Here is a 26,899-nt window from a genome sequence, read left to right as displayed (position 1 = left end):
TTCCTCAGTGATGTGGACACTCAGGAATTTGAAGCTGCTGACTCTCTCCACTGGTGCTCCATTGATGGCGATGGGGCTGTGTTCTCTGTCTTTTCTTCTGAAGTCCACCACAAGCTCATTTGTCTTACTGACGTTGAGGGAGAGGTTGTGCTCCTGATACCAGTGTGTCAGAGTGTGCACCTCCTCTCTGTAGGCTGTTTCATCATTGTCAGTGATCAGACCTACCACCGTCGTATCATCAGCAAACTTAATGGCATTGGAGCTATGTGTTGCCACATAGCTCCATAGCTAATGTGAAATGTGTAAAGAAATTTGAAATACATATGCATGTATGTATACATTTCTTCCCATGACATGTCATTGTTATATTTGTTACATTATTTGATGTAAAGCAATTGTAACATTTAATTTTGAAAAATGTAAAATATAAAAAAAATTCTAAACTAGGAATTTTAATAACACTAAATAATATTGTTATTCATAATCAAATCCAAGAATATTTGACATTAACCCCTTTGTACAAGAGGTATTCATAATGATTTTTTTTTTTAATCATTTAGAAAAAATGTCCAAATTTTAAAAACAAAACCATCTTTACCAATGGTTTTTAATGTTATGACCCACATATAATTAAAAACAAAATAAAATGTGACTATTATTTTCCTTTTTGCACTAGAGATCCTCCAGCCTGCGAGAATGGATCGAAGAAGTAACGCACTGAAAATGTACTGTAAATTTAAATCAGTGTAAAAATGTGCTTCTAACATGCACAAGTCCCATTATATAGGAGTTACACTTATTGTGGCCTTGTTTTAAGATTAATGCATTTCAGTTTCATTACAAATTTCCATCAAATTAAATTGTGTAATCTTTAAATAATAATAATAATAAAAAAAGCTGCCATGAAATTTGTAAATGTCTTGTCTTGGTTTCCCGTCTTTTGCACGGTACAACTTTTTCTCACAGGGCATAAAGGGGAATGTTTGTGGGACTCGTGGGGAAGAGATCTTTAGGAGGTAAGGCTTTATGCTACATTTAATCAGATGCACATAACTTTTGCTCAGCATACACATGCAATACAATGTTTTGCGGTCTGTTTGATGTCTTTAGTTCTGTAATTCATTTTGTAAAATGTTTTAAAGCAACTTGTGTTTTTACCTGTAAAGTACAAAGTATGTTTTTTTTAACCACAGGTCCTGTCACAAGAACAACTCATGAGACGAGTATAGCAATCTGTAGATTTGAACAAACAATCAGGTGCAACATTGAAAGTTCAAAACTGTATTTATGCAAATTGATGAAATGAAACACCAGTTTACAAGTCTGAAACCATATGTTCTTTTTCACACAGCAGATTTGCAAGAGGAATGGGACAAACTGCAGTACTACTGGTGACGGTTAAGAGACCAAAGTTTCCAATGCTGTGTTACAGACTTTATGGAGACATAGAGATCACTCCTGTGTATCAATACAGAATCATTATAGGTGGGCATAATGTTATACTTATGAGAAGATTGTTTTGGAGCATTTTTAGCAAGTAAAAGTCTTGCCTCAGATATCAAACGTGACTTAATAAAAAGTATTTATCAAAACTGACATGTGCTTGCCTACTTCTGGTTTAAATGGACACAATTTCACAAATCTTTCAACAAAAAAAAGAAGATACAATCATTGAAGAGATGAAAAAAAGCATGTGTCTTTAACAATGTAAATCTAAAAGTTTTTTTTTTTTTTTGTAAGGCCCCCAATATTTTCTAATACATTCTACTGATAAAAATAATATATGTTGGGGCAAAGGAAATACTTTGGCCAGTGAAACATTCAGAAATACAAAGATTTCAAAAAATAAATAGCACTATATAAAACAAAAGTGGGAGATCTGTTACAAAGGGCACATAAGCAGAGACAAAAATGACACTACCAGCTAAGGTAACTGAATAAGACATTGTTGATGGAGTTAACGTCATAAAAATACTTTTTAAAAAAATCCATTAGGTTCCTTTGGGAGGGGTCCACTTCAAAGAGCTGGGGTCTATTGTCTTGTTGTTGTTGCCCCTTTTGGTCTCTTTGGCCTTCCACTCGTCTATTAGGTCCTGCACCATTCAGAAACAAGAACAATTAAAGTCACAGACATAAAAATAAAAAAAAAAGTGGCAATGTAATTAAACTACAACTAAATGAAGTAGGGTTAGAACAACTAAATAGTCAAAATCGTAAAAAAAAAAAAAAAAAAAAAATGAATGACAATGAATTTCATTGATTAGTTGGATGTGTGTGCTGTGGCATGGAGAACCTGTCAGTAACATCACTTTAAAGTAGTGAAAAATATATTTCTATATAAAACTATATGAAAAATTATACTTCAAAGATGGTAATAAGCACGTAATCTCATTTGGCCATGTTGCAGTGTCAAGTCCTTTGACAGAGCGCTTGTGGTGTTCAGTGCATTTTTTACCCTGCGGTTAACTTCCTGAAATAATGTTTTAATTATCTATTTGTTTCTTACACAAACCTATCAGAAGACATTCACTGATCGACTGGAGTCATGTGGATTACTTTTATGCTGCCTAAATATGCCTTTTCTGCTGCTGCTTCTGCTGAAGAAGGAAAGACATACACATCTGGGATGGCTTAAAGGTGAGTCAATCACGAGAGAATTATAATTTTGGAGTGAACTATTCCTTTAAGGGTGTGGCAGGGCGGAGGGCGGGGCCGGGTCGTGATTCTACACACCCGGCACCTAATCAGGCTGATTAGCCCGAGAGGGATAAGGGCCGACTGGAGACGGCAGTGCGACAGAGAGTGAGTTACGGACAGATGTCCGATACCTGTGTGTGTTCGTCTTCTTGGTTCAGTTTCTCATTAAATATTATTTATATTGTCAAGCCGGTTCTCGCTGCCTCCTTTCCATTGGTGTGTTACACTGGTGCCGAAATCTGGGAAGGAGGAGGGATGCGCAGCAGTAGAGTCCTCGCCACTACCATCCACCCCAACGGAGCAGCCACGGCCATCCGCCGAGGGACGGAGGAGCCCGGCCTCCTGAAAGTGGAGGAACGGCCGCCGACCCCGAGGGGATGAGGGGCTCCTAACCGACCGCCTGGAGCGGTCAGGGCCGCTGCCAGGGGCGGAGGAGACCCCTACCAGCCGCTGAAACGCGGCGGGGTTTGAGACCGCTGACTGCGAGCGGGGAGGGGCTCCTGGCCGACCGCTTGGAGCGGGAAAACAGCTGCCAGGGGCGGGGGAGACCCTTCCGCCACCGAAAATGCGGCGGGGCATTCCGTACGCCAGGAGCTGGAGGACTGCCTCCAATCCACCCGGGGAGGCGCGGCTGTCGTCCACCAGAGGGTGAAGGAGTGGCCGAGGACCAGGCTACGGCATATCGGAGAACCAGCAAGTGTATTTTTTTTCTTTCCCTCTCCTGCTCTGTGTTGGCCTTTTCTCTCTCTTTTTAAATGTTTTTGTTAATTTGGCACAATCGCCGTTACGGCGTGTAGGTGCCCCTTGTCTTCTCCCCTGATCCAGGTAGACGGGGATGACCTGCTGGCAGACGGGGCGGAAGGCACGCAATGGTTTCTCTGATCAACTTAGGCTTACATAAACATCACTTTAGAACTAGCAACGGAGGATGCACTGCTTTTCAGCATTGGAGTAACAAGGTAACGTGGTGTGTGCGTGTGTATGCACATGTGAGTTTGTGTGTGAGTGAGAAAAAGAGAGAAACAGAGAGATACTGCTTGTAGAATTACCTGCTTGATGTGGCTCTCATCAGCAATAACATTGCTTCAAATTGCCAAGATGTAAGTTTAAGTATACTTTTCAGCAGCTTTTCCATTATTAACAACTGTTTACAACCCTGCGCTGACTTTGCTCCTGAGTATGTGTCCATGTGTAAGAGTTTGCGTGAGAGCGAAAGAGGGGAGGAGGGTAAGCGCGAATGTGCTTTCCACTATGAGAGGCTGATTTGGGCGAAATACATTGAACCACTTGCACATATTAAAAGTTATCTCGTATAATATATAAACTGTTGTATTGACATATATAGACATTGTCATTCTTATCTGATGTTCTTAACCAGTGTCTGTTTTATTTTGTTATTTTGCGGTGGTAGCATGTATATGACTCTTTGAAATAATTTTGAGAAGTGATATGGAACTGTTATGTGGTCAAGACCTGGAACAACTTATAATTGCACACCTTAGAACGTCTGTCAACCAATCAGAATCAAGCATTCATCAGACCCATGGTATAACATGCAACAAAGTGGTAGCTCATAATAAATAGTCGCTTAATCACATAATCTGCTTCAAATAGTCATCTTTAATTTCTTACAAAGATTTAATGCTGTAAACTTTGCAAGCTTTGGTAAATCTAATAATAAAAAAATAATGTACGTTTTCAACAAGTTATTATCTAGAGGTGCTCATTGTTGCCGTCTGGTAACTTCTAAACAAAACTTTGTATCTCCTTGAAACTTCCTTGTCTTAATTGTTTAGTGTTTAACAAGTACCGTATTTCCTGGAATATATATATATATATATATATATATATATATATATATATATATATATTTATTTTTTTTTTCATCATCTGAAAGGCCCTGCGACTTATAGTCTGAAGCGATTTACTACATAAATACGTATAGTAACTGATGGTCAAACACACGCGCACCAAAACAGATGAAAACATCAGTCATAGAGACAGTGGAAGCATTATAAAGTTGCCAATTCAGAATATTTTGTCTTCACAAAGTACTTAATGCAACCAGTATTGTCCAACATAACTTTACTGTTCTTACAAACTCTAGACCACTGTCAAATGCAACTCCTCACATGCCCAGAATGACGTTTCAACACACTCGTAGTTAAAACATTCAGCCAGTGAACCGGATAATTAATACACTGCAAAGAGGGTTGCAAATATCAGAAATATCCACAGTCGCTAACGTTAATGAATGAATAGAATACAACAGGCATATTGTTTTACTCACAAACTAAGCTGTTTATTTGTGCAGTCAGCATAGAGTTACAGATTTTATAAACAGATGTGGCTTACTTGTCGCTTTTCTTTCATAAAACAAAGAAAATTCTCCCGTTTTAAATGAGCCCAAAAACACTGTGATACGATGTGTAGATTCAGAGCGCTTTTGACATCTGAACCAGTGAATGAAGGTCGGGCAGCTGCTCCAGGATCCTATTACCTGCCGCTTGCAACCTGTCAGTGCGACTTATACAGAGATGCAACTTATATGTGGGGGTTTTTCTCGCATTTTGACCAGGTGCGACTTTATTTCCAGAAAATACGGTACACAACTGTTGTTGCAACTGAAGTACAGGAAATATTGATTAAATTAAAGAAATAATAGATTAATCAATTATAGTTGTTAGTTGCAATTCTATAAAAGTCCTGAAAAAGGACCTTTTTTTTTTTTTAAAGGTAAAAAACAGCACCAAGGTGATTTTTCTGGTACCTGTCTCTTTAAGACCAGATGCTTCCCCTTCCAGTACTTAAGCATCTGAAGTGACTGTAGAGTACTGACAATATCCATTGGGTTCACTGCTGTCTCTTGACTGATCTCTGAATAGAAAATAAACACACAGGAAGCACATTAAATCCACTTGGTTTTAATGAGAAAAACAGGACTGTGTGTATGTCCACAATGTTCCCTTTTGGAGCTGGGCTGATCTGCAAAACTCTGCTGCTCTTACCCTTGATGGAGATCTCTTTGCCCTTGAAATTGTACATGTAACGCAGCAGCACCTCCTTCCAGTAGCTGCGATAACTGATGAGGCCCAAATCTGAGAGGGGACGCTCAGGAGAGCCCACCTTCTCTTCAACCTTAGACAGCAGGTAACCTGAAACCAAACAAAATTAAAAGACATTATGGATGTTAAGACAAAAACAGCACCTGCTTGTAGGGGCACTGCATTTCCATTTTGAAACGCTTCAATGTCTTGCTATTTAGAGAGCATGAGAGGAGACAGAAACATGTTAGATTTAAAACTGTAATTCTTTATATTTTTACCTTCTCTCTTCTAACATTACTTATTGAAGACAACAGAAATGTTTGCTACCATCTTTATGTTTGAACACACTGACAAATGACAACCTAATCTATTGACATAAGACACAGGTATGTACTCACTGAAATCAATTAGCATCTTGCCGTAGCCCTGCCTCATGTACTGCGGCATAGTCAGGATGCAAGACACATTGTAATTCAGGAAGGAGTTCTTTTCCTGTACAATTGAAAGTGAAAAGCAGTTCAGCCAGTGTGCTTAGCCATAACATGATAAATCACATCATCCCTCTGAAGTTTGGAATAATTCACAGATTTTACTCTTATGGAAAGAAATTGGTACTTTTATTCACCAAAGTGGCATTCAACTGATCACAATGTATAGTCAAGACATTAATAACGTGAAAAATTACTATTACAGTTTGAAAAACAATTTCAGAACTACTTAAACTACTTCAAAGAGTCAAAATATCATCAAAAAAATCCTCCATGTGCAGCAATGACAGCTTTGCAGATCCTTGGCATTCTAGTTGTCAGTTTGTCCAGATTCTCAGGTGACATTTCACCCCACGGTTCCTGTAGCACTTGCCATAGATGTGGCTGTCTTGTCGGGCACTTCTCACGCACCTTACAGTCTAGCTGATCCCACAAAAGCTCAATGGGGTTAAGATCCATAACACTCTTTTCCAATTATCTGTTGACCAATGTTTGTTTCTTTGCCCACTCTAACCTTTTCTTTTTGATTTGTTTTTCTGTTTCAAAAGTGGCTTTTTCTTCGCAATTCTTCCCATAAGGCCTGCATCCCTGAGTCTTTTCTTTACTGTTGTACATGAAACTGCTGTTGAGCGGGTAGAATTCAATGAAGCTGTCAGCTGAGGACATGTGAGGCATCTATTTCTCAAACTAGAGTCTCTGATGTACTTATCCTCTTGTTTAGTTGTACATCTGTCCTTCAACATCTCTTTCTGTCCTTGTTAGAGCCAGTTGTCATTTGTTTTTGAAGACTGTAGTGTACACCTTTGTATGAAATCTTCAGTTTTTTTAAATTTCAAGCATTGAATAGCCTTCATTCCTCAAAACAATGATTGACTTATGGGTTTCAAGAGAAAGCTGTTTCTTTTTTGCCATTTTTGACCTAATATTGACCTTAAGACATGTGGCAACTCAAAAACAAACACAAAGAAAATGTTAAGCTTTATCTAACAAACAAAATAGCTTTCAACTGTGTTTTATATAATGGCAAGTGATTTTCTAGTACCAAATTAGCAATTTAGCATGATTACTCAAGGATAAGGTGTTGGAGTGATGGCTGCTGGAAATGGGACCTGTTTAGATTTGATAAAAAAATGACTTTTTTCAAATAGTGATGATGCTGTTTTTTACATCAGTAATGTCCTGACTATACTTTGTGACTAGTTGAATTCCACTTTGGTGAATAAAAGTACCAATTTCCTTCCGAAACAGCAAAATCTGTACATTATTCCAAACTTTTGCCCCCAGTGTATATAAGTTAAAGGGGTCATCATTCCAAACATTCCCTTTGATCAGCACTCTGAATTGGCTGACCACCATTATTACCACATTCAGATCAGAAATCAGCCAATTCCAACCTAACTGCCTAGTTTACAAGAAAATGTAAGGTAAGGTAATGCACATTTCAGGTCAAGTTACACTTGGTAAGAGAACTTACTGTACACTGACCAGCAGCCTCCAGGATCACATTACCTTTGAGAAATAGCCCACCAGGTGGCAGCCTGTGTTATCAGCTTCAGTCATGACATAAAACAGGAAAGGCTCCACATCATAGTACAGTGTTTTATGGTCCAGGAACAGCTTGGCCAGCAAACAAAGGTTCTGGCAATAGATCTTTAATGGAAGGGATAAAATGCACATTATTTCATATAAGAGAGGAAATAATTAGAGTCAACTGTTCATGTAAACAGGGACAACCATAACCAACCTTGTTCTTTTTCCCATCAACCTCAAACACAGAGATGGCACCTTTTCTGTAGACCTCATCACCAGGGGGGTGTTTCCACACACATTTGGCCTGCACAGACCACACACACAATGAGACTATGTCTAAATCGTATTCGTCTCCATATACAATTGCATTGCATGTAGCACGTTTTTTACATGTTAAAACAAAAGTTACGCATATTGTGATTAGCGCGTAACTTAGTTCAAGTTCATCTGTTCACATGGTTCATTGTCTGTGCAGATGCAAGTTGTATATTTCATACAGATTGTGGATATAGTGATTAATAACATGTATAAATAGGATGTGTTTGAGTGAGGTAATTAACCAGTTTCAACTGCGTTAACTGACTCACACAGCTCAAGCGGGGAAATCCTCAACATAATGAATTATTGGATTAGATGAATCCATATCTAATATTTTCTTCTATAAGCAGATGTTTCTCTAGATGTTCCTTCTTCGGTTTATATCTTGCACTGTAATATCTTGCAGTATTATTTTTTTGTCATCATATTTTTGTCAACAGTAATCTTTAATAAAATAGTTTCATTATTTTCATGATGTGTCTTTTTCATCTTGTATTCGTGATTGTTAACGAAATTAAAACAAACCTTCATCAAGGAACGTTTATCATCAGTGATTTTGTTGACCAGATTTACACTGCACACCACACCATTACCACGGTAGTATCTGATACCACAGCCCCAAAATACTGCCATTGCCACAGTATTTTTTTAAACAGTAGCATTGTAATATAGTCAAGTTAAACTGAAAATTCACTATCTATTGTGATACTACTTGATATTGTTATACTTTATATAGTATTATATTTTAAGATGTGATTATGCTATTGTGACACCCCTAACATGAAGTTCGATTTCATACCATGTGTCTTCGTAGGATGGTCTGGCTCTTCATGTACTTGAGGCAAAACTCACAGACGTACAGACGTCCCAGACGGGCATACTCTTCAGGATAGGGAGAGTGGTACCAAGTGTCCAGCTCATAGCGACCAAACAAAATGGTCTTGATCATATTACTGCCCTCTGTGATCTGACCCTGCAGCCGAAGTTTCTCCTACACACAACAAAATATAATTTTAGACATCAAATTTCCATGAATGAATAGCCAAGTTATACAACATTAGTCAGACATTTTTTCAACACTTTAAAGGTACCTAAATCAGCAATGGCCAGTGCTTGACACCAAAGCAGATCAGATACATTTGTGCTAACAATACACAAGGGAACCGATGAATGTAACTAATGGACTGTTTTAATTTCAAATGTGAAATAATTTTTGTTATTTTTACAGGGGTTTGTAGAGCATTTTCAAGGGGCATATTCAAAATTCAAGAACATTTCTGACCGTTAAAACTAACAGTTAAAATCAAGCATTGTCCAAATCTGTATAAACCCTGAAAATAAGAATTAAATAAGAATAAATAAAAAAAATACGAATAAGTGTGTGACTCCTTTTTTTTTTATACTATAGACAAATGTTTAAGTAAAATATGTCCATCAGCATGTGCTCTGCAATGTCAGAAGTGAGAAGAAAGAGGCAAGTCTTTTCATACCAGATCTTCTGATGCACGGGCCTGTGCTTTTCTGAAGAGCTCCAGATCATATTCACTTGTGATGTTCTCCAGAAGGGGTTCTCGAGTGGTTCCATGTGTCTGTCTGTGCTCCTGATACAACAAAGAAGAATAAATGTTGACACAGGAAAAGTATATCTGGCTGTTGATCATATAGTGGATGACACAAATTCCCAGAGGACTAAAAATCAACATTGAATAACAAATCAATAGCAACAGACTGTTCATCAAAGCATCGTTTTCATTTCAATGTTTAAATATGGGGTCTATTTAATATATAGTTAATACATCAACACACAAAAAAAAAAAAGATTTTGAGAGGATACACTCACCATGTACTTTTCTTTTTGGTCTTTCGTCAGGCCAGAATCCCTTCTCTTCCTCATCTCTATGACCTTCTCCTTATATCGAACCTGTCTTGGCGTCGGAGCCTATGGAGAAGCAATGCAAATTAGTACTAGGTTCCACTAGTTCTAATAGGTATACTGGGACAGTGAGTCTCTTCCAGATAAAATTCTTCATGCATTACCAGTCAGTCATAAAACAAGCTCCACTGTAGCTGCCACAGAATTTTATTGCTTGCAAACAAACACCTATTACTGAAAAGGCATCATGTCGCTGACATTGGGTCTTTATTAGGCATGTCATAAAATATCAATATATCGATTACTGATCGGCATGTTATTTTATCAATATATATTTTGAGGCATCGATATATTAAAATTAGCTGACATTTAAATTAGAAGCCCAATTTGCAGGCTTTCCAACACACTCAGTTGGCCTCTGTATAACAGTCTAATGTAATACGACTGGAGTCGCAAGTTCGAATCCAGGGAGAGCTGAGTGACTCCAATCAGGCTTCTTAAGCAACTAATTGGCCTGGTTGCTAAGGTGGGTAGAGTCCCGTTGGGTTAACCTCCTCGTGGTCACCATAATGTGGTTCTCACTCTCGGTGGGGCGTGTGGTGAGTTGTGCGTGGATGCCGCGGAGAATAGTGTGAAGCCTCCACACGCGCTAGGTCTCAGCGCTAACGCGCTCTACAAGCCACGTGATAAGATGTGCGGATTGACTGTCTCAGACGCGGAGGCAACTGAGATTCATTCTCCACCACCCGGAGTGAGGCGAGTCACTACACCACCACGAAGACTTAGAGCACATTGGGAATTGGGCATGCCAAATTGGGGAGAACAAAAAAAGTCTAATGTAATAGTGTTGGACGACCACAAGAGGGCGACATACCATTTACCGAAGCGCACGCGTGCACACACACGATGAGCTGAAGTGGCGCAGGAGATCAAGAATCTTCCACAAGAAAAATTGATGTTGATGAGTTTGTAGGTTAGTGAAACTGTTGTAAGTGCGCAAACTGAACGATTAGAAATGGCGACATTTATTATCCAATTTCTCTCCCTGCATTCCAAATGGGATAAACCACCTCCGAAGGGCACTTCGAAGGGGGAACGATCATGGCCACCATGTTAAAGGGTCATTCCAAACCGAAGAGCTCATAAATAGCTGCTTCGAAGGGCACTTCAAAAGGGGCGTTTCCGTGGAGTTCAGTTGATGGACACTTCACTGCCAAGCAGACCAGGCCTGGACCATACATCATAAATCTACAGGTTTGTTGTAAAGCCGCACCTCTAAAAACACTTTGGTTCTATAAACAAAATCTGTGGTTTATAAAAGCATTTAATTATTAAAATTTTACTAACTACTTTATAATTACTAACATTTAACCCCCTGGCTTTCTGTTTGAAACTGACTTTTGCTTGTGTTACTTTCCTGTAAATTCACTTGACCTGTTCATTCCAATAAAGGAGTTGAAATAAAATAAATATACAAAGTGGCATTTTATTTATTTAATAATTGATCATAAAAGACTTGTATACTAGTTCATTTTTTTGGTTCATATTTAAAAAACTAAAATTTAAACATGAAGCTCTCACTCTGGAGGGCAAACCCTCTGAAGGGATTAGGGCATAGGGATGAGCCCTTCTGAATGGAACACACCCTCTGTATTTAGCCTTGAATAGGTCTTTCATTCAAGTTGTCTAACCACAAAACGACGTACTTAGAACTGAAAATACATTGTGTAGGCTCTACGAAAGATTCATGTTCACAATAGATCATCCAATGATGGCTAGAGTAAATAATCTTTGTCCTTTGATAATGATTTAGGTCAAATTTAATGGAAAACTATGCGAGTTGTGCTCTGTGGTGCTGCAGAATGTTGACACAGAGCGTTGGTGATGTGTGTGTACATTTTGTAGAAAATAAATAATTATTTCTAATTTTATAATGTGTCATGTCCGTCTGCCAGACGCGTCCGGTGTGCAACCCCCTTTAATTTACCCTGCCGCTCACACTTTATTAAAGTTCTGTTAAGAAATATGTCTGAAGAGACAAAGAATATTGTGCAACAAGCAGCCTTATTTATATCTAGAAAAATCCAGATATATATCAATAATCATCGGGAAAATCTTCAGATTATTAATGCGTGAAAAAGGCATTGATCCCAAGTCTAGTCTTTACACAATTTAATGTGTGTCTTCTTGTAAAAAAAGAAAAAAAACATGAATGTGCTTAGAGACATTAACACAGTTATGTTTGTTTAGTGAAAAGATGTTTGGTGAGCACCTGATGTCGAGTAGCGTGTCTGTTCTCCTCGTTCTGCCCTTGACTGCGCTCTTCCTCTTGTTTTTCACGCTCAATGGCCTTCACCTGATTAAAATGACAAGCAGTTAAAGATAAACAGAGAATAAGCTGTGCAGAACAATGCAGAAAGATAAACCTAACATGCCTATGCTGGAAGATAATTTTAATACTTAAATGAATAACTCTTAGGATAACAGTGTAAAATAAATAAGACTAACACACCTTGCACTCATCTGCTGAGAGGTTATGGTAAAGAGGACAGCCAGATATTGAGAAATGACGCTCATGCTTCCCAGTTAAATGTCCTGTAGAAAGAGGCAAAGTATGAGTTATTCACTCATTTTACTCTATGCGAAGTTTGGCAACAAGATCTTTTCACTGCGCGTTGAGAGTAAAAGTATAGTTTTGGTCCCATGTAATGGGTGTCGAAAGTTGAAATCCATGCAATCTATTTGTGATTGAATAATGTCTTGTTAGGGGCCCAGCCACGAAGGGGCTAGCCTAGGGATGCACGATATACCGATATATTATTGGCAGACAACCGTGAAAATAAAAATACTATTGCGCTGATAATGGAATTACCGCTGATATTTTCTGCAGATAATTTGTTACGGTTTATTTGCTTGCCACTGAGAATCTCTGACTGCCTGCGGCTTTTTTCCTTCAGGCAGGGACTCGGGCAGCCGCAAGCGACAGTGCACGTGAGCACACACAGCATGTCTGTGTGAGTGAGAGCCAAGCTTATTACGCTCTGTGTGGATTATTTCAACATCTCTGCACCTTGTTACATTGTTTTGGGTCAGGTTTTAATTCGGAATCATCTGTTGTAAGTAACAACATGACATTTTCCATATTCTGTTTATGTTTCATGAGGCAATAAATGAAAATGCGGCAAAAACATGTATGTATGTCACATTGGGGGCGATCATTTTCGCTTATTACTTAATGAAACATAAACAGAATGTGGGAAATTGCACATCATTACTTGCAGCACAGTACTGCGATTAAAACAAGCTCCAAAACAACCTAACAAGGTTCACAGATCTTGAGAAAATTTTCACAGAGTGACTCGAGTTGAGAATTTTCTAATGTTATGACTCATGACTATTCGATCTGTATGATGTCACCCATTCCCATTATGATCGCTCAGTTCACGTTTCATAAATTATACAGTGGAACTGTCACAGATGAGCGCTGTAACAAGCGAGATGCGCATAAGCACACATACATACACACAAACTACCACTGTTCTCGCAGTCTGGCAGCTTTCATAAATATTACACTATGTATACAGAGATTAGGGTTTGTATTGTGTGTTTTGTTGTTTAATGTTCGTTAGAAGATCATTATGCTCTCTCTGTTAGCGAGTCATCAGGATTAACCTAAACACTTATAAAAATTGTCACCATACAATTTATGCAAGTGTATTTTCATTTATTTCTCATTTAAATCTGCAAACATCTGTAATATAGGCACATTTCTGGTTCATGTTACATCTGCCAAACCTTAAATAGCAGCAAGTCCAAATTCCAAGCTTTTAAATGACACACATTTTTCAAATGAGAAGCTTCACAATGAGCTGTGAATTATCGGTATCGACCCATATCGGTGCATCCCTAGACTAGCCCCTATTGTATCTGTTAGTATTATTATTATTATTCTGGCTGGGAGTCGATGGCTGCCCTATGAACCGTACATAGGAAAATGATGAAATTTGGCACACTGATAGGGGTGGGCATGAATAGCCCCTATACCAAATTTGTGGTCTCTAGGTCATACTCTATAGCACCTACACCAGTTCAAAATTTCACTATCCTTTTGCGTGTTTCTTTTGAACCGTTTGTCCAAGGAGACACAATTCTTTTTTTTGTCTGATTACTCTCCTCCTGATGATTCAAATGGACCCCTTACATTAAAACTCCGCCCATTACAGTGGCCGCAATTTCGGATTATGACATTTACAGTTTAAACTTTTCACGTCCTTCCAACTTTGTTCGATTTGTCCAAACGATGGCTCAATATAATCTCCAGACTGAGCCACACAGAAATGACCAGAAATAATTTTAATTTGTGCTACTGTTGGAATACAGGTCTAAAGATTGTGAGTTCAAGTCCAGGAAAGAGCAGTTTTAAAATTGTACTTCTGTTGATTTCTGAGTCCTTATATTATGTTTACTACAATGCAAACTGAACTTTATTCCGTAATTCCTGCTTCAATTTTTTTTAAACTGTAACTATTTTCTCAGAAACAGTTGTATACTCTCCAGGGACGTGCCATCCATATAAGCAGAGCTTACCTAACAGAAGGGTGAAGAAAAAAAAAAAAAAAATACTCTTTTTGTTCAAATACGTCATCCTTCATCTCAGTTGAGCAGCACAGATAGTTATTCATTTATTCGCTTTGGCGCCACCCTCAGGTATAAGCACTTTGTTATGCTTTCTCTGATTCCACCATTTACCGACCTTTCATTCAACACTGTACATTCATTCAAATTTAATCACGCCCGCTACTACAAATGGACAAATAAGCATGCTTACCAAAATGAGTACAGGTAAGCCAATCAGAAGCTCCTTCCTTCAGTCACGCTATCTGATAGGCTACTCTTTCAAGTTCACATAAGTAATGCGTTATTAAGCGCAAAAATGGATATAGTGTTCAAGTAAATGTAAGTTAATATATTTATTAAAAATCTATGGTATAGATACAAGGTAATTTGTTTCTGGTTAGTCTGAGGCTATGAAGTGGTGATCTGGCAATCATGTCCATGTGTTCTGCTCTGTCTGTTTTATAGTTCAATGGTTAGTGCACAGTGTCTGTTTAAAAAAATATATTAAGGGAAGTAGACTGCCTTGTCTATGTTACATTTGCCTTGTGCATTCAGGTTAAGATTGTTGTCTCTGGTGGTCAGTGGTTCTGAACTGTGAGAAGAGTGAAGTGTGAGACCTATGATGTTGAAAATTATAATTGTGATTGGCAATCTTTTTCTCTTTGCTGTATATCAAAACAAGCACTTCTGGCACTACTGATCATTGTATGTTTAAAAGGGCATAAACATGCTCGGCTCAATACATGACAATCTTTAATTTGTGAGATATTAGCAACATTACTGCCCGGAATTTTAAAAATTTGGTCTTTAAGTTCACCACTGTAACATACAGTTGAATTCAGATGTAATTCTGAACTTAGGTTGAAGTCATTAAAACATATTTTTTTAACCACTCCACAGATTTAATTTGAGCAAACTATAGTTTTCTTTGTGCATGACACAAGTAATTTTTTCCAATAATTGTTTACACATAGATTGTTTCACTTTTAATTGACTATATCACAATTCCAGTGGGTCAGAAGTTTACATACACTAAGTTAACTGTGCCTTTAAGAAACTTGGAAAATAACAGAAAATGATGTCATGCCTTTAGGCAATTAGACAATTAGCTTCTGATAGGCTAACTGGCATCAGTTGGAGGTGTACCTGTGGATGTATTTTAAGGCCTACCTTCAAACTCAGTGCCTCTTTGCTTGACAGCATGGGAAAATCAAAAGAAATCAGCCAAGACCTCAGAAACAAAATTGTGGATCTCCACAAGACTGGTTCATCCTTTGGAGCAATTTCCAAACACCTGAAGGTACCACATTCATCTGTACAAACAACAGTACGCAAGTACAAACACCACGGGATCACGCAGCCATCATACTGCTCAGGAAGGAGACGCATTCGGTCTAATAGAGATGAACGTAGTTTGGTGCGAAAAGTGCAAATCAATCCCAGAACAAAGGACCTTGTGAAGATGCTGGAGGAAACAGATAGACAAGTATTTATATCCACAGTAAAACGAGTCCTATATCGACATAACCTGAAAGGCTGCTCAGCAAGGAAGAAGCTACTGCTCCAAAACCGCCATAAAAATCCAGACTACAGTTTGGAAGTGTACATGGGGACAAAGATCTTACTTTTTGGAGAAATGTCCTCTGGTCTGATGAAACAAAAATTGAACCGTTTGGCCATAATAACCATTGTTATGTTTGGAGGGACAAGGGTGAGGCTTGCAAGCCTAAGAACACCATCCCAACCGTGAAGCATGGAGGTGGCAGCATCATGTTGTGGGGGTGCTTTGCTGCAGGAGGGACAGGTGCACTTCACAAAATAGATGGCATCATGAGAAATGAAAATTATGTGGATACATTGAAGCAACATCAAAACATCAGCCAGGAAGTTACAGCTCGGTCGCAAATGGGTCTTCCAAATGGACAATGACCCCAAGCATACCTCCAAAGTTGTGGTAAAATGACTTAAGGACAACAAAGTCAAGGTATTAAAGTGACCATCACAAAGCCCTGACCTCAGTCTGATAGAAAATTTGTGGGCAGAACTGAAAAAGCATGTACGAGCAAGGAGGCCTACAAACCTGACTCAGTTACACCAGTTCTGTTTGCAGGATAGGGCTACAACTAATGATTATTTTGATAATTAACCTAATGATTATTAGAACGTTTATTCGGCGATTACTGCAACGATTAATCATTAGCTCTTAACCGATTATTCAGCTTGTGCCCCGACTTAAAAGGTTGTATTAAACGTACTTAGTAACAATAAAGGACAAAATCATCTTTTAAAAATACCTCTAAATGACATTCACTGAATTAAAGGGGAAAAAATACTTTTAAGTTTAATTCAGTAAAGAAATTCACAGCAAAAAATCATATTGTTATCAAGTGTTCTTTTCTTGTTTTCCATTTAAAATTGTCTAAAAATCCTTAAAACAAGATACATTTATACAAGAGACTTGCTTTAAGAAATATATCTTAAATATAAGTGTATTTTGTCACTTGGTTATACTTCTGCGAGTGCAGTAAAGATAAAATATACTTATATTCAAGATCTATTCTCTAAAAGCAAGTCTAAATATCTTATATGCTGGTTCTCAGGTGAATGTATCTTTTTTTAAAGGATTTTCAGATATTTTAAAATATTTGTATTTTAATATTATAATATTATATTCAACATTCTCAGATAAAACATTTTTCTTCTGCAGTATAGCTGCTAAAGAAAATGTATGTTGTTTTAAAGTAGTTTTAGATATTTATATTAGAAAACAAGCCAAAACAAAAACAATTCAAAAATGTATTTTGTTGCAGTGTATAATGGGGCGAAGACTACCCTCTCTCGCTTTTTTGTTCACTTCAAACCATCTTTAAATCTAAAAAAAATTAACTTCCTCTTATTAATAAAGCTGCACATTGCCAATTTTCTACACAATAAGAAATGCACAGTGACATATATAATGATTCAATAAGTCACGAGCCATCACGTAATAATCTAGCTGCATTAAGCGTGAGCGCTCGAGGGATGAGCATCCCTGCGACAGATTGTGCATCAGCTGGATGCAGTTTCAATCTCTCCCCCTTAGAGAAGGACATTCACGCAACTCATAGAAGAGGCGCTGACCACACAGAGAAATGGCAGTTTCGGAGTTTGTAGTTATTTACATGATCTGCTTCCATATTATTTGAACTTTAATAAAGCTATAACGCATTAAATATAACTGCATTAAAGATGTAACACTGAGGTGTTTCCTTTATAGATGCTCAACACGCAAGTTTTGCTTCAGCGGAGTGGCAGCTCGAGCTCCACTTACTCCACAATGGGGGGTTAGCAGAGCTTCTGTATTTACTTATTTTGTATTTTTGTAAATACAAATATATTTCCCTCATACTTTGTGCTCTAAATCACCTGAAGCTGTTTGGAAAGTTTACAGTGCATCTGGACTGCGAGCTGTGTAATTCTTCCTCTCCTCAGTCAGGCGCGAACTGCAGTGCTGCTCTCGCGCATCATCATTAGAGTTTAATGTGATCTCATGTTACGTTAAATGAGATCAAACGTCTATTCGACAATGAAAAGTTTAGTCGACAATTTTTTTATTGGGAGTGAGAGATGCTTTGCCGAACCAACGGCGCAAAACACAACGTTTAGTGATCTTTTATGTTATTATGAGAAGTGTAAAAATATTTTCGGTTCATTATGAAACTATGGCCGCCACAGTCTAGGTAATTAATGGGAAAAACTGGTATTGAAAAAGGGATGTCAGCTGATCAGACTAATACTAATTGATCAATAATAATCAATATTAATGACAATGTTAAATAATATTTAGTCTTTGGTACACATCTTTGGTTTTATGTCGATCAAGGGGTTCTTGACTGATGTGGTTGTGGGGTACTTAAGGCAAATAAGGTTGGGAAACACTGTTTGAAACCATCATCACTAAATTCTATTATTGATCAGCTGCAAAAGGAAATTAATTTGAAGAGCAATTACCAAGAGAATTGCACCCAGGTGTGGGGCACTTCATATTGAAGTTGTAGCTCTCATGGAAACGGCGTCGTTTTGGCCGAATAGAGGGATCACTGCCAGAGTCTTTCTGGTCCTTAGTCACACTCTCATCATGGGATGCATTGGGGCTGGATACGTCAATGTCTGATTCAGATGAGGGGGCATTTCCCGTGGGTGTCCTGGGGGGAGACTCATCTCTTTCTGCTGCTTGTTTCACATCTGGTGGGGCATCTAGATGAGGAACAGAATACACTGATCACCATTTAAGGGGTCAAAGAGAAAAGCATAATCAATAAAAACTTTGTAGCTAGGTGCAATGGTGCCCGTATTTTTTCGTATTTCACACCTCAGTTCTCGCGTGAATTTGCCAACGTGCTTACTTCACGCCATAGGCTGCGTGACCTCTACCCTTTTTTTAGTAAAATAAGTTTTAAATATTGATCTATTTCTTACACACACACAGCTTTTCACTTCAGAAGACATTAATTAATTCACTGGAGTTGTATGGATTACTTTTAAGATGGCTTTATGTGCTTTTTGGAGTTTCAAAAATGTGGCACCCATTAACTGGCATTTTATGGACCTACAGAGCTGAAATATTCTTCCAAAAATCTTCCTTTGAAGCTCAAAAAAAAAAAAATAAATAAAAAAAAAAAAATCACAAAGACTACATAAAAGTAATTCATATGACTCCAGTGGTTTAATCTATATTTTCAGAAGCGATATGATAGGTGTGTGTTGCCATATGCACAAAGAATGCAAAACAAAAACAATGTGTTCCAAAAACAAAAGAATGTGGAATTTAAGTGGAGAAATATAGTAAAACAAGTCTTAAATATTGATCTGTTTCTCACCCACACTTATCATATCACTTCTGAAGATATTGATTTAACCACTGGAGTCATATGGGTTACTTTTATGCTGTCTTTATATGCTTTTTGGACCTTCAAAGTTTTGGCCACCATTCTCTTGCATTGTATAGACCTAAAGAGCTGAGAAATTCTTCTAAAAATCATTGTTATTGTCAATTTGTGAATTGTTTTTAAGTGCATAGATAGCACTATATTTGTGTTATATTACCCTGGAATTAATATGAATATTATACCCTGGAAATAATAATTAAAAAAAATATTAGTCAATACTGCTGCGATAGGGTTTAAATACAGCTGCTGCGGAAGTGACGGAAAATTTGGCATCTTTCTTTCTTCTGACGGTCTAGCTCTCTATGTGTGGAAACAGCCTAATAGTGGATTTTTTCTGGGAAAATGGGAACGCAAAATTATATTTGCTATGATCTAGGGCTGCAACAACTAACTGATCAAATTGATAATTATCGATAATGAAAATCATCAACTAATTGAATTATCGATTAGTTGGATCAGTGCGATGAACATGGAGAAGCTCCGCCAGTGATGTCACTTTACAGCCCAGTGAAAATGTGCTGCATGATGAAACGCGTTAGAAAAATGATGGAGACAAATTGAAACGGAAAAAACATGACCCAGCACAAGAACACTTTATAAACACTTGAAAGAAGATCATAATAAGCATACAGTTTAATGTGGAGCGGTTGCTGTATCAGGTGCGTTGAAAGAGGTGTATGCTGTTTGATGCGTTAAAGAGTTGTTTCTCTACAGCGCATAACTTACATTTTACTGCTATTTTCTTTGATTTATAATGTATAGGTCAGCAGCCATATCACCCTGTAGCTCAAGACCGATTGCCCAGTGAAGCTAAGCAGGATTGAGCCTGGTCAGTACCTGGATGGGAAAACTAAGGTTGCTGCTGGAAGAGGTATTAGGGAGGCCAGCAGGGGGTGCTCATCCTGTGGTCTGTGTGGGTCCTAATGCCTCAGTATAGAGACAGGGACACTATACTGTAAAAAGGCACCGTCCTTCGGATGAAACCTTAAACTGAGGTCCTGACTCTCAGTGGTCATTAAAAATCCCAGAGCACTTCTCGTAAAGAGTAGGGGTGTACCCCTGTGTCCAGGCAAATTCCTCCCACTGTCCCTTCTCAATCATGGCCTCCTAATAATCCCCATCCATTAATTGGCTCTATTACTCTACTCTCTCCCCTCCATCAATAGCTGGTGTGTGGTGAGCATACTGGCGCTCTATGGCTGCTGTCGCATCATCCAGGTGGATGCTGCACACTGGTGGTGGTTGAGGAGAGTCCCTGTTCACTGTGTAAAGCGCTTTGAGTGTAGTGTCAGAAAAGCGCTATATAAATGTAACGTTCATTCAATCATATACATGTTATGAATTCAAAATTGGCCGCATATTTCCGGGTTTAGCAAAACAGCTTGTTCTTACCACAAGCAAGTCTCTGATAAACTTTACTGAGCAAACGAGCGTGTGCATCCGCATCAATCAAGCCAATCGCAATGGAGAAAGGGAGCGCAATCATTTTGATTAAACTCGTACAACATCCTAATGCGCTTTCAGTTTCAATGTAATCAATCGTGCAGCTTTTATTGATGTTATGGTCATGTGTGCTGTTTTTTTTTAAATGTTTTAGATCATTTCTCATCATGTAACCGCATGTAATACAATAAGAACCAGGATGAGACTTTTTAGCGCAACAGACTGAATTTGCACTGCATTTGCAGATGATTGTACTATGTTAAGCTGTATATAATACTGAATATAATGTATAATAATGCTAAGGCTCCTGATATTTGATAGCCCTGATAGTGCCAAATGTAATGTCTAATTTCACCAGTAAATGTATTCAATGGCAAATATTATTTTACTGGATAAGCATGCACTACCCTTAAAATTTATTTTTGAAAATAATATTTTAGAAGCATGTAATCAGTGACAATATGGTTTTAAAACTTACAATATTAATTTAAAATACTTCAAATGTATGTAATCAGTGACAGTGTACAAGCATATGTATCTAAAATAATTATGTATTTTTCAGCTGGGCAGAATTATTAATATTTCTATTCTGGTGTCACCATTGACCTCTGCTGGGCTGATTTTTTGGCCCATTCCAGCCCTGATGAATCATTTTACTCTTTAATAAGCAGTACTTTTTAAGTTTTACAAGTAAAGGAAAGGAAATGTTTTGCATATGTCCTGAAAGTAATAATAATAAAAATCAAACATGACTATTCAGTTTTTGTTCAAAGGTTTGAGAGAGTATAGAATCGGTCAGTACAGTTAACCAAACCAAATCTTTACACCCTTTATCCTTTCTGTTTCTTAAAAAATAACATTTTAATAAAATACAGGAAATTTTGTTATTTATCCGATTAATCAAAGAAATAATCGAAGATTAATCGATTATCAAAATAATCGTTAGTTGCAGCCCTACTATGATCTCCCACATACCTCTACAGAAGTGAAAAGGGTCCATTAACCAGCCCTGATCTTTAACTGAACCACAACACCCCATTGCGTTTATTGAAGACAACTGGCATAAAAAATAAAATAAAAAAAGACGTCAAGTTTGACAGTCCCTTAGACTTGGTGTAGCCAGACTTTTGATTAAAAGTAAGTAAAACTCCAATACAGAGCGGCACGAAAACGCTGATGCACTGAGCTTGATTCATATTGGAAAAAACATCCAAAGCTTAATTTTGCTGAAAACAATGTGACTGCTTCGATATCTGGTTCAATAGAGGCTCAAGTCTATTTGCAACAAATACAGTCACATGAGCACATTTCACTCCCCTTTTAATAAAATGCTACAGCCCAGCCCAAAAGTACATTTTATTTTCCAATCTACATGCTTTTTTACTCACACGTTATTTTTTATTACACCAGTAATTTCTTAACTCATATATGAAGTCCTTGAGGCTTGAGCGTTCACTTGTTTATTACTTATTTATAAACACTTAATTTAGTCAATAAAACATGAAAACAACATAATAGCAATGATAACTAAATTTATTGCTTGAAAACATTGTCAGCCACAGCAGCTTACTGGGTGTGCTTCATTTCTTGACCACTAGATGGCAGTAACTTAACTGTGCAAAGAAGCTTAGAGTGATCAATGAGCCAGTTAACATGCACACCAATATGTTGATTACTCTCTAAAATCAGCTTATTTAAAAAAGCTGACAAGGCAAGAAATCCACGTTTACATGACATCTGAAATAATCCCGTTATTCTCTACTTTTGACGTCAAACCTTGAAGAGGCATGCTCTCAACATGTGCACACACTGGATGAGCCGGTAGGAACACCGGATAAGGTGTTTACATGACCCACGAAATCGGCGTTATGGCCAAAAATCTACCCGTGTCAACCGGGATATTCATAAGCAGTTTATGGCCTTTACACCGATAACCACACACTTTGTCAGCTTAAGCATAATCTGTGTAAGAACGTGCATGTAAATGCGCTCAGTGAATCCTTTTCCATACATTTGTATTGAAAGCATCACTGCTTCATTTTCCAATCACTACTTTTTTACTGCAACTATTTAAGCAGTTTCAGACAGAATCAGCAAAAGACTTCAATGTCTCCACAACACCTCACAAATAGACCAGTGTTACTCACAGCAGAGTATTTAATGTCCAACAGTGATCCTCTTGAAGTGCATTGTTGAATCGGTGCTTTGATGGCTGTAACAGGGTTTTACTATGTTGACTATTATTCACTAGGGCTGCAACTAACGATTACTTTGATAATCGATTAATCTAACCATTATTAGAACGATTTTCGACTATTCGGCTATTATTGCAATGATTAATCATGAGCTCTTAACCAACTATTAAGCTTGTGCCTCGACTTAAAAGGTTGTATTAAACGTGCTTACTAACAATAAAGACAAAATCATCTTTTAAAAATACCTCTAAATGACATTCACTAAATAAAAAAAAGACTTTTTTTTAAGTTTAATTCAGTAAAAAAAAATCACTGCAAAAAATCCTATTGTTAACAAGTGTTTTATCTCGTTTTCCATTTAAAATGGTCTAAAAATCCTTAAAAAAAGATACATTTACTTGAGAAGCAACATATAAGACATACAGACTTGCTTTAAGAGATATATCTTAAATATAAGTGTATTTTGTATAGAAGTGTATTTTGTCACTTGGTTATACTTCTGCGAGTGCAGTAAAGACAAAATATACTTATATTCAAGATCTATTCTCTAAAAGCAAGTCTAAATATCTTATATGCTGGTTCTCAGGTGAATGCATCTTTTTCTAAAGGATCTTTAGATATTTTAAAATATATAATATTATATTCAACATTCTCAGATAACAATTTTTTCTTCTGCAGTATAGCTGCTAAAGTAAATGTATGTTGTTTTAAATGAGTTTTAGATATTTATATTGGAAAACAAGCCAAAACAAAATCAAAAACTTATTTTGTTGCAGTGTATAATGGGGCGAAGACTACTCTCTCTCACTTTTTTGTATATTTCAATCCATCTTTAAATCTCAAAAAACAAACTCTCTCTTATTAATAAAGCTGCGTATTGCCAGTTGTCTTCACGATAATAAACACACAGTGACATATATAATGACTCAATAAATCGCGAGTCATCACGTAATAATCTAGCTGCATTAAGCGTGAGCGCTCGAGGGATGAGCGTCCCTGCGACAGAGTGTGCATCAGCCAGATGCAGTTTCAGTCTCTCCCCCTTAGATCGGGACATTTACGCAACTCATAGAAGAGGCGCTGGCCGCACAGAGAAATGGCAGTTTAAGAGACTGTAGTTATTTACATGATCTGCTTCCATATTATTTGAACTTTAAAAAAGCTATAATACATTAAATATAACTGCATTAAAGATGTAACACTGAGGTGTTTCCTTTAAAGACGCTTGACAAACAAGTTTTGCTTCAGCGGAGCAGCAGCTCCAGCTCCACTTATTCCACAATGGGGGGTTAGCAGAGCTTCTGTATTTACTTATTTTGTATTTTTGTAAATACAAATATATTTCCCTCATACTTTGTGCTCTAAATCACCTGAAGCTGTTTGGAAAGTTTAGAGTGCATCTGGAATATGAGCTGTGGAATTGTTCCTCTCCTCAGTCAGGTGCGATCTGCAGTGCTGCTCTTGTGCATCATCATTAGAGTTTAATGTGATCTCATGTTACGTTAAATGAGATCAAATGACTATTCAATAATGTCAACTAATCGTTTCAGCCCTATTATTCACTTTAAAGTACAGCAAGCTATCATCACGCAAAAACGCTCTCCAAGTTGTGTCTCTTAATTAATCTGAGAAATGTGTCTCCCATTAAAATCACCACCAGCAAAAATATGAATTTTAGTAGTCGACCCCACTAATCGAATAGTCAGTAGTTTGTCCTGTTTTTAAGGTGCCTTTAAGGGGCGACTCAATTTTAAATAGATGACACTATAATAATAGAAATATGCAAAGGAAAAAAAAACTCCCCTAACACATAGAGAAATTAGTGGAAATGTGTAACTTGTGATCAGAGTTAACATATTGCTCTGCTAACCCCTTAACATACTGTCTGAGAACCAAATCAATGCCTCAGATGTGTTTGTTTATACCTTGAGAGCTCTGGCTCAGGCGCATTGATGCTCGGGTCATGCGGGTGTTATTGCGCTGGTTGGCTTCACTGTGGGAGCTGTCGGTCTTCTCATGATCTCCGGAGTCATCAGAATCAGCAGTCCCATCTGAACTACTACCTGCTGTTCTCTAGAAATAAAGTTATAAGCACTATTATATCACAATGCACATGTTATTAAGCAGCAAAGATACCATTCAGATTTCGAATGTACAAAACTTCACTGACATGGTAAAAACTTTACACCGCCAAAGCATTAAAGAACAACATAAATACACTTATATTTACACACTATACACAGTAAATACGTACAGTGTACGCTATACTATAGACACATGCTTATTTCTATGGCTGGAACTGTAGATTCCCTATTCAGAAACACAGCAGCAACGTTTGTTTACATCTGTGGGTCCTGTCAGGTCAATTTGCACAATAGCATAAATGGCGGAGGCAATAAAATATGCATTTCGCTGTCATACAGCCCTTGTGTTTTCATGTCACGCGCTGCTCTGGTTTCCATTCAACATTCCTACCTAAAGACAACCCGCTAACTAGCTTAAAACACTGCAGTTCGGAGACAGGTCGACTATTTTCGACTTACTTGAGCTAAAAGATTAGCTGCAAAAACCCGTTGATAAATACGTTGTATTATTTTTGTTAGGACACACTATTTCTTTTGAACAGAAATACAGATCACCACTGGATTAGCCGCTAGCGCGCGCTGAGACAGTTCAGCCAATGACCGAATTCTCGCATTTTCTCTCACCTTTCTCCGCGGCATGTTTCCTCAAATACATAAAATCACAGTGCTTTTCACAAAGTTAAACTCGCGCTTTCACAAACGGCTACGCTGGTTTTCAGTTAGCTGATATACAATACAGCAATTGTGTGTTCATAAGTTTGTTTGTGTGTATTCTCGCGACTCGCGCCACACTGGACTAGAGCGGAAGTGACGCAGGTAATGACAAACATGGCGGAGCCGAAGCCAGAGCCCTTCTATCATGGAGATCCAACAATATTAACACAGCAATGCGTACACACACATTTTTTTATTTTTTATTATTATTTATTTTAGAAATTAAACATTGTACAGGGGATTTAGAAGATAAAGGAAACACATTGTTACAGAAACATTCATTAAGATTAACGTCACATTACTAAATTATAATACTGTGACATAAAAAAAAAACAAAAAAAAACACATAGACATAATATACTCTTGAGGTATCTTAATCTTATATAACCAATCTTCTATACAAAACAGCCTAAAATTGGGTCTTGAATGAGTAACCTTGCATTTGCGCATATGAAAATGACCATACAAAATGAACAAAGCCCCATACACACCGGAGCGACAAAGCTACCTCTTCGATGAGAGATGCCCCACTTCCGGCGACATGAACGACAGCGACCTCTGGCGACTAGATGTGGGCGTGGCGAGTGACACGACAATGGGTCGTGTCTAGAAGGGATCCCTCTTACATTTGCAAAATGAAAATTCTGTCTAGATTTCCAGATTTTTCCAGAACATATCAAAGAAACCAAAAGTGGTGACACTTTACAGTGGGGTTCCATTCGTTAACATTAGTTAATGCATTAGGTATCATGAGCTAACAATTGACAATATATTTTTACAGCATATATTGATCTTTGTTAATGTTAGATAAATAAGAATAATGTTGTGAATTGTTGGTTCATGTTGGCTATGTTGGCGGATGGAACCTTGTTGTAAAGTGTTACCACATCATTTCAAAGTTTTTGTACCTACAATACCTTTTGCCAAAAATGTAGTTTCCTGACAGCAATGTTGCTGTTACCTGG

The 26,899-nt window shown here is 37.6% G+C and overlaps 1 protein-coding gene across 2 annotated transcripts; it reads right to left on the bottom strand.

The window, feature by feature from the left end:
- Positions 1–1,216: 1,216 nt before the first annotated feature.
- LOC127422883 (histone acetyltransferase KAT7-like) lies at positions 1,217–26,899 on the bottom strand. Of its 2 annotated transcripts, none has more exons than XM_051666689.1 (14): positions 26,426–26,899; positions 25,062–25,209; positions 18,561–18,806; positions 12,466–12,548; positions 12,226–12,309; positions 9,921–10,019; positions 9,571–9,681; positions 8,880–9,071; positions 7,977–8,066; positions 7,742–7,882; positions 6,143–6,236; positions 5,706–5,852; positions 5,468–5,574; positions 1,217–2,093 (listed from the first exon to the last, which is right to left on the bottom strand). In XM_051666689.1, exons 1-14 carry the CDS (start codon positions 26,651–26,653, stop codon positions 1,992–1,994), a joined length of 1,872 nt encoding a protein of 623 aa, XP_051522649.1. In that variant the 5' UTR covers positions 26,654–26,899; the 3' UTR covers positions 1,217–1,991. The 2 variants fall into 2 exon arrangements, with proteins under 2 accessions (XP_051522649.1, XP_051522650.1); XM_051666690.1 differs by lacking the exon at positions 26,426–26,899 and adding an exon at positions 25,845–26,014 and having other exon boundaries at positions 1,222–2,093.

Source organism: Myxocyprinus asiaticus, chromosome 32 (assembly GCF_019703515.2).
Source record: "Myxocyprinus asiaticus isolate MX2 ecotype Aquarium Trade chromosome 32, UBuf_Myxa_2, whole genome shotgun sequence".
In the NCBI taxonomy this organism is placed as follows: domain Eukaryota; kingdom Metazoa; phylum Chordata; class Actinopteri; order Cypriniformes; family Catostomidae; genus Myxocyprinus; species Myxocyprinus asiaticus.
Note: the sequence above shows the minus strand (reverse complement) of the source record. Positions and strands in the feature narration are given on the sequence as shown.